Genomic DNA, 8,927 nt, shown 5'->3' with positions numbered 1-8,927 from the left:
CAAACTCAGTAGGTAAATACCTAGGTTTCCCCATGACAAACCAGAGGCTATCCAAAAAAGACTTCCAATTCATTATTGACAATCTAAACAATAGACTAAAGGGTTGGAAAACTCACTTCCTAAACCTAGCAGGAAGAACCACCCTCATTAAAGCAACCCTTGCAGCCATCCCTAACCACAACATGCAAATTTTCAACCTACCAAGAGCTACCCAAAATAAGATAGATTCCATTCAACGAAATTTCCTATGGGGAAGTACGGAGGAAAAAAGAAAATGCCACTTGCTTAACTGGAATAAAGTCACTACTCCAAAAAGACAGGGAGGCTTAGGGCTGGTTAAAACCAATTGTAAAAATGATGCCTTCAGCACCAGTCTAGCCTGGAGATACTCTAACAACAGGGAAACCTTATGGGCCCAAGTCCTGCGCAACAAATATGATAGGAAAACCAACCATAGTATCAGACCCACTCCCAGCCCTTTGTCCTCACACATCTGGAAAAACATCTGTAAAGGAAACAAGATTTGCCAAAAAGGGAACAAAGGGATTATAGGTAATGGGGAAAGCATAAACCTTTGGAATAGCAGATGGATAAACCACGGGAACACGCTAAGGGATAGTATCCATGGGCCTCTCCAAAGAGGGGAAGAAGATATGAAGGTAAAAAACATCATTCAGGATGGTTACTTCAACCTCTCAAAATTATCCTTCGAACTACTTGAAGATATAACCCTAAAAATCCATAGCACTTATATCCAACAATCCCAGTCAGGTAGGGATAGGATCTCCTGGAACTCCCCAGGTTATAGCTCCTTCTCCATCAAGGCAGCCTATGATCTCATTACTCAACAGGATTCTCAGATTGAAGAAAACAACCTCGACTTTAAGTGGATATGGAAAAGCAACACCCTGAACAAACTAAAATACTTCAAGTGGCTGCTCACCCTCAATAGACTCCCAACAGCCGCCTTTCTAGCAAAACGTAATATCTGCACATCTGACATCTGCACCATTTGTGGAACAGAAAAGGAGGACATAAAACATATGCTCTTCTATTGTTCCCACTCAAAGGAAATCTGGAGGCAATGTCACATAAAACACAACTACCCACCTTCGGATAATGAACTCTCTATTTTCTACTGGCTAAAGCATCAACTAAACTCAAACAAGCGCTATAATCAATACATCACTTGGCCTGTCTTCTTACCCTTCCTCCTCTGGTACTTATGGACCACTAGAAATGAAAAGATTTTTCACAAAAGCAGCCCATACCCCAACATTAGCAAAGTAATTAATAGTACCCAAGAATTCCTTTTTCTAAGCAATTGGAGTCCTATCCGGACACCAAAAGGAACCATCCTTATTAAATGGCAACCACCTGACATAGGAACCTTCAAACTAAACATAGATGGATCATGCCTATGTAACCCAGGTAGGGGGGAATAGGAGGGATTTTCAGGGATAGCAATGGAAAATGGAGGATTTTCAGGGATAGCAATGGAAAATGGATACTAGGATTCAATATGGGATTTGCCTACGCTACAAATATCCAAATGGAAGCCATGTCCCTATTACAAGGCCTAAAACTAGCCATCCAGAAGAGACTAACTCCTCTAGTCATTGAAACGGACTGCCAGGAACTAATCAACCCGATAAATAATGATAATTGCCTTTATCAAAATATTATTGATGACTGCAGGTTCCTATTATCTGAGGCGGGCACGCCGCCCTTGAAGAATGCATTCAGAGAAGCTAATGGAGTAGCGGACACCTTAGCCAAGAATGGATGCAGCTTGGACTCTTTTGCTAATTTAATGTTGTATTATTATTCGCCTGTATTTGCTATTTCAGTTTTTGATAGAGATGGGATAGGCACTGCGTGGCCTAGACAAATCTCATGTTGTGATGACTACTAAATATATGTTCTAAATAAATGTCTTTATTTACCCCCAAAAAAAAAAAAACTTCGTCTACTTTCAATTCTTTTTAGATTTAGACGTTATTTTTTTGTTAGTAAATTAGCAAAACATTGGCATTCTTTGTATCTTAAAACTTTAAGTTTGTGATAATTACCTATTCTTCAATATTATTTTAGTCCAAAAAGCAATTACTATATATATAATTAAGTAACTACTCGCCTTATTAAAATCTTAAGGTGGTGCTTCTTTTAACAAAATGAAACAATTATTTTTTTAAAACCAAAATCAAATTATGAATGAGTACGTTTACAAAAATTGAAAAATTATTGATGCGAAACTTAGCGATGAATATTTTCATAATAGAAAATCGAACATTTGAAGAAAAAAAAGGAATTACATACTACCACCACCACCCCCTCCTAACAAACACAGATTTTTTCGAACAAATGCTATTTTCAAAAGATGATGTTTTTAAATTTTTTTCATTATTTGTATATTGATTGATATTTTCAATATATCGATGATTGAAAACTTCTATGTGGCAATTTTTTCCCTTAATGAGTTTGGTATATAAGAACAATATTTTCATTTTCAAAGTCTTACATTTTATTTATAATAACTCAAAAATAAATTTTAATAGAATATTTTTACGATCATCTATAATAAAATTAGTAACTTAGATAAGGTAAGACTAGTTCATAATAAAGGCTGGCCCGTGTTTTCCAAACGATTGACAGGCAAAAGAGAAATTCATAAGCTTCGACCACCTGGTACATTGCTTCTTGATTAAAAAAAAAAATCCTCAATCAAACAATTTTGGACCTCAGAAAAAAACTACATAAAAATCCCAAAATGTGTTTTCAAGAATCTACAACAGAAGATTCAGCCACAACCCCCGACTGCTATCCACCCCATCAATTTCCCAAAATTTCAACCATCAAAACAAAGGCCAAATGGTGGGAACTATATTTGGGACTGGAAGATCATTAACTGAAACTCATTCTTCTCCATGTTTATGCTTGAATCCTATTGTTAACTCAGGCAGCTTTAATTTCAAGACTAATGGGGAATTATCATTGGGATTGTGGAGAAGCTTAAAGGGGAGGAAGCAGTTGAATTTAAGCAGCAGTTTCTTGGAAGCATGGTGTGATTGGAAGTTATCTGCAAAGATGATATCTTTGGCTGTAAATGGGGTTTCAAGAAAGAGAGAGAAGATTGGAAAATTCAGTGTTGTTGGTGGGTTGGAAGTAGAGGATGATGATTCAGGCGAAGATGTTAAAAATGTGAGAGCTTTGTTGTAAATTGTTTACTTCTATTTATGTTTATTACTACTACTAGGAATTAGACCAGAATCATTCCAATGTGAATTGTGTAGTGGTCATTATGTCCTTCATTCACCGCTCAAAACATGATAGTGGATTCTCTATATTGATGAAAAATAGATTCTCTTGTCACTGACATTAATAGATTGTATAAAGAACAATGTTGAAGGTGTCTTGGTTTTCTGGTATGGTTATACATCCTAGGAAGAAATGTGAACAGATAGAAAGTAGATATAAGTGAAGTAAGGGGTATGGTCAAACTGGAAATTTACGGTTAAGCGGCAGCCCGGTACACGAAGCATTCCCCGCTCATACAGGTTCGGGGGAAGGGCCGCACCCCAAGGGGTGGATGTAGGCAGGCTACCCTCATGCAAGCATAGTGACTGATTCCATGGTTTGAACCTATGGTCTATAGGTCACATGGAGATAACTTTACCGTTGCTCCAAGGCTCCACTTCGTGAAATTTATGGTTGTATTGTGTAAATTGAAGGTTTTTACATTTGATTTTAGATTGTTGTCGGTGGGGTTTAGCGAAAATTTTGCCAAGATATACTTTATACATTGGTTTGAAGAATGTTTTGAATGATTGGGGGATAAGGTAGCTCAATCTTTTGTATGGTTAAACTGATGGAAGCTCAATAATATAAATTCATTGCTTCAATTTGTCTTATGGTTCTATTTTCAAATGGTTTTCACTACTCCTTTTGTTGCAGAGCCAATCGATCCCTCCACAGGTGCAGTTTAGCTTATAATTGCGAAAAAGTCAATCTTCTTTAAAGTAAAAGATATTAACTGGAATTATGTGAAACGTAGTTATCCTGAACTTTGACTCATTACTACAGTGCTCTCTTTGTTGATTCTATCACTTGATTTTTTGGTCATCCATTAAATTAAAACTGTTGAAACTGTTTTGTCCTCATTTTGTTGTAACTATAAGACTTCAAGGTGAACTGTGCCTTTTTGCAGTTCTTTTTTCATTTGATCATATTCAACTCCTTACGTGATTGGCGTTTGCAGGAAATAATCAATGTTATTACTTACAAAGCTGTACGGACTGTTCTTCAACAACTCTATGAGATGAACCCGCCACAGTACACATGGTTTTACAAGTAAGTTTAGATTTCTTTTCCTCTTAAGGGTATCCACTATCCAGATAAGATGAATCTTTAGTTTTAGCTCAATGATTCAAGTTAGCACTTAGGCTGTTGATGCTATAAGAACTGACAATTTAGTCCTATTTAAACAAAATTATACGAGGAGAGATAGATGCAAAGGCCAGGACTGCAGCTGAGGCAGTTGTATGCTTCTCCCGTTTTCCTTTGCTTTTCTATTTATTTATTTATAATGCATTTTATTTTTCATTTAACATTCTTCGGTTGTCTTGAAATTGTTTTCTTTTCTTTTCTTTCTTCCTTTGCCTAGATATCTGTTGATATTGATTTCAATGGAAATTTGGAAAATCTTGTCCGAGTTTGCTTTTCCACTTGAAAAGTAACGCTAAATTTCTCCTGACAACTTGTATTTTAAATCATTCATTCCCTAGAGAATACCTTTTTAAATTGGATTATACTACCACTTTTGCCAATGTAAAAGTAAAACTTAGTATGTTCTGATTTGGAGCCACCAAATGCTGTGACTTAGTGGTCGAAGAAGTGGAGTAACAACCTCGGTAAGCTTGGTTCAAATCACAGTAGAGGCGCTACTAGGTAAATTCTTCTCGTTTGTCCAAGCATTGATGGACAAAATTGAGTTACCCAATATATACCTGTGGTGGAATTAGTCAAGGTGCACACAAGCTTAGCCTAGACACCACTGTTATAAGAAAAGAAAAACAAAGCTCCAAACCGGAAGCACGGGGTCTATAGTGTAGTTTAACCTTATGAAAAGTAGCAAAACTGCTCTTTCTTGAATACATATTTAGTCTCTGTCAAAGAATCTTGTTTGTTCAATGACATTGAGACTATGAGTCTTTTGATGGTTTTGCTCACTGATTGTTTCACTAAATTCTTTGCCTCCTTTTTTTTTGGGTACAGTTTTATAGTAAACCACGTGCCTAACACCGGGAAAGATTTCCTTCAACAGCTTTTCAAGGTAACAGTAGATAGTGATAAAGCTTCTTTCTATATGGCAAGGATTATCCCACATGTCTTCCGCATCCAGTAAAATATGTTTTCAAGGAAATAGCACCATTATAATGTTCCGTTACGTTTAAGGAGAACTACACTCATATAAGCTGAGTTTTGCCTTTTGTCAGTATTGTTCTGTGTGTCTGATAGTTTCTAAAAGTTTTGCAGGAAAAGCGGGAACTTGCTGAGAGGGTGATGATAACGCGTCTTAACCTTTACAGCATATGGATGCAGGTATGCCACCTTGATTTTAGCTACTGCTCAATTTAAATTTTTTCGCTCCTTCAAAAGTAGGGCGTTCGTGAATTATATATCTTTGTTCGAAAGCAGTCTATTGGCAATCACCATGCACTGCTTAGTTGGAATCGCTACTTTATGACAAGCTAATGGTTTAATTTATGGCAAAGGAGTACTAATCCCTATTTTTCTATCGTTCGTTTGTCTATGTTGTGTCGTGGACAAGTGGAGATTTGCTATGTCTGAAAAGTGAAACCCGGTACGTTTTCAACTGCAATGATGCAGGGAAAAGCTAATGAATATTCTATGTTGGATGTAGAAATGTGATCATGCTGAATTATACAACAGAATATCTGATCAGAACGTGGAACTGATGCGTGAACGACTTGCTCAAACTGTTATATGGCTATCTGAAGATGATGAGATTGCTGGAAGTTTGGATTGATTGATGGAAGAAGCCTAGCTCTCTTTGGTGGTTATGCCCTTCCTTTTTCCTTTAGTCTTGATAGGCAAATTAAAACTGTTCTCTGGTGGTTGTCAATGGTTTAAAGTATTAAATTTATCTCTGCAGGCTTGTAACCATATTCTCAACAAAAGGTTGTTGCGGGTTGGCCGAGGAATGGAGGATGTGGAATGCATCTGGTTGACAAATATATCAGGCTACTTGCCTTTATCTGTACATCATCCATGTGTGACCTCAACTTTATTGTTTGATGGGGATGAGATGAAGTATGTACACTGGCACTTTTGAACTAGTTTCCTTTTTAGCCTATATGTATTCTTAATATTGTTAATATTTATTGCAAAATTATGTTATATTAGCAGTTTGCATAGTTCAATAAATGTTGTTTGCATGGTGCATTAGTAAAACCTGCTTAACCAAATTTTAATAGAAATTACTCATGGCCACCGGGGCTACTTCAAGTGCAATCATGAATTCAATTTCCTCTTTATCAATCTAAGGATATTAGACATTTAAGAAATATCAACAAACAATTAGAGCAAAAGCAGTGAATTTCATTGATTGATAAGATTCTACCACAAAGCATAAGAAGAAATAAAAACACTGGATCACGAGCAAAAGAGACAAAAAATCCCATCTGGGTCATTGGTTGGTCTAACTAGGCTAGGAGGCTTAAGGTTGGAAGGACCGGGTTCTTGGTTTTTGGCTTGAAGTAGTTTCAGCATATCCTGAAGAATACCATCATTCTTCTCCTTTGCCAGCTCAGCTCTGAGAGCATCTTTCTCAGTCTCCACTTCTGCCAACCTCTTCTTCAGCCTTTAATTCAACATCCTTAGCCTACTTTCTTGCACCAAAGCTCGCACTTTGCTGTTTACATGTACCTTTTTGGATGAACCAGATTATTTGGGAGTGGTTTGGACTTCAGAGTCACAATCAGTTAGAGTGTTTGCCCCAAAATGATCCTTGCTTGTACCAACTTCTCATTTCTTGATGGGTACCTTGAAATGTGCAAGTACAACCGTGAGAATAAAGCCATAGGGTATGGCGTGAGTTTTGGTGCATTCAGAACCATATCAAGAAGCTGGATGATAAATCCAGGCCAATTGATTTGCCTCCCACTGTCCAAACATTCCATAAGGACCAGGTCCATGAATGTGGCAATGTGCCTCCTTTTCTGCCTAGGCAGCACAACTTTGTTCACAAATTCGAACAACACTTTGTGGGGTGGCTTCATCTCACTTTTGTAAATAGCCTTGGGCTCAAGCTCCTCTTCATTGTCACCAAACTTCCTAGTAATGGCAAGGGCAGTAAGGAGATTCTCTAGACTTGGCCATTTGAGCTTCTTATAATCATTGTACCCTTCAGCAGGTACACCTAAGATCTCTCCCATTTCTTTATCATCAAACCTCACTGTCACCCCCTTGACCACACTTGTGACCCTACCATCTTTGATCTTACAATTTGCCATGAACTCCACAACCTCAGTTCTGGCCAGCTTTCCATCCATCTCAAGGACCATGTCCTTCCAATCTTGCAGTTGTAACTTCTCCAGCAGCAGTAACATCCCTTCCACCTCCAAGTCCCTGAGGAGTCTACCTTTCAAGATGGTTCTCTTCCCAAACTTAACCATCTTGTCCTTCTTCTTCTTCTTCTTCTTCCTCCACTATTTTCACTTTTCTTGATTTCAATGCAGACCTGGTTCTTTTAGCCAAAATAGATGGCTCAGCAGACTTTGTTTTTTAAACACACTTCTTTGTGGAAGTCTTGACTTTATTTGACTTTGGAGTCACAACCTCCATTTCTTCTGTCTCCTCTTTATCTCGAAGGACCAGGTCCATCTCATCAATCTCAACTACCTCAACAGGCTCAACTACCTTCTTCTTTCCCTTAGCAACAACTTTCTTCTTATTTTCTTCTAAAGCCTTTTCAAGTTCAGCCTCACTTTCCTTCTTCTGACTCATTGTAGCTCTTCCTCTTGTAGGAGGAGTCTCTACAGGTATAGACGAAGTGGCCTTTCTTTTCTTGTTTTCCCTAGCAGTACTAGGGACTTTTACTCCTAAACTCCTTTTCCTTTTAGGATTGTAACTATCAAATACCTTTCTTAGTAGGTCTGCGAGGGTTTCCTGCTCAGATGGAACATATTCTTGAGCATCCTTCCCTAATCGAACCAACCCCTCAACAGCTTCTCCAGGTCCCATTCCCCCTGTTTCTCTCACACTCTCTTATTCTCTAGCAGATTCCTCACTCCAAACTACCATAGCACCTGATTCTTTAGTTAAGCCAACATGAGTGGGTGAAAATTCAGCCACTCCTTTTTCCCATTCCCCTCACAACATTCGAGCACCCTCACTCTCATTTTCTTTTCTCTTTTTATTTTTACTACCAATTTTCACAGACTCAGTTGTTTCAACACCAGCCACAGTTCCTACCAGAACAAACCTAGTTTCCAGATTTGTAGCAACCTCAGAGATGATTTCAGGAGTAACTTTAAGGCCAGATGTTACCTGCTCTGTCTCAGAAGAAACAGTTTCTTCCCCTCAGTAGCAGACTTGAACGATTCATCAGATTTCTAGGGTTCTTCTTCCCGACTCGCTTTCAATTGTTCATTTATTTTCTTGATTTGCTGTAATGACCCGACCAGTCGTTTTGAGTCCTAGCGCTCCGTTCAGCAGTCTGAGGCCATGAGCAGCTTCATTTCAAGTATTACGACTTATGTGCGTAGTCGGAATTGAATTTCGGGAAGTCCAGAGTTGATTTGGGAAGAGAAGTCTTATTTCGGAAGCTTAAAGTTGAAAGAATGAACTAGGAATGGAATTTTGAGTAAACGACCTCGGAATCAGGATCTGAAGGTTCCAGCAGG

General features: G+C 38.1%; 1 protein-coding gene across 2 annotated transcripts; it reads left to right on the top strand.

The window, feature by feature from the left end:
• Nucleotides 1–2,716: 2,716 nt before the first annotated feature.
• On the top strand, nt 2,717–6,437 carry LOC109217698 (chaperonin-like RbcX protein 2, chloroplastic). Of its 2 annotated transcripts, none has more exons than XM_019381968.1 (6): nt 2,717–3,201; nt 4,259–4,350; nt 5,275–5,332; nt 5,536–5,601; nt 5,924–6,076; nt 6,176–6,437. In XM_019381968.1, exons 1-5 carry the CDS (start codon nt 2,872–2,874, stop codon nt 6,047–6,049), a joined length of 672 nt encoding a protein of 223 aa, XP_019237513.1. In that variant the 5' UTR covers nt 2,717–2,871; the 3' UTR covers nt 6,050–6,076; nt 6,176–6,437. The 2 variants fall into 2 exon arrangements, with proteins under 2 accessions (XP_019237513.1, XP_019237512.1); XM_019381967.1 differs by having other exon boundaries at nt 5,924–6,079.
• The last annotated feature ends 2,490 nt before the right edge of the window (nt 6,438–8,927 follow it).

This window comes from Nicotiana attenuata, unplaced genomic scaffold (genome assembly GCF_001879085.1).
Source record: "Nicotiana attenuata strain UT unplaced genomic scaffold, NIATTr2, whole genome shotgun sequence".
NCBI classification, from domain to species: domain Eukaryota; kingdom Viridiplantae; phylum Streptophyta; class Magnoliopsida; order Solanales; family Solanaceae; genus Nicotiana; species Nicotiana attenuata.
The sequence above is the reverse complement of the archived record's forward strand: the minus strand, read 5'-3'. Positions and strand labels throughout refer to the sequence as shown.

Coding starts and splice junctions, on each gene's coding strand:
- LOC109217698 (XM_019381968.1), top strand. CDS start 2,872: ATGGTGGGAACTATATTTGGGACTGGAAGATCATTAACTGAAACTCAT. Junction 3,202..4,258: donor CAGGCGAAGATGTTAAAAAT/GTGAGAGCTTTG, acceptor TGGCGTTTGCAG/GAAATAATCAATGTTATTAC. Junction 4,351..5,274: donor CAGTACACATGGTTTTACAA/GTAAGTTTAGAT, acceptor TTTTGGGTACAG/TTTTATAGTAAACCACGTGC.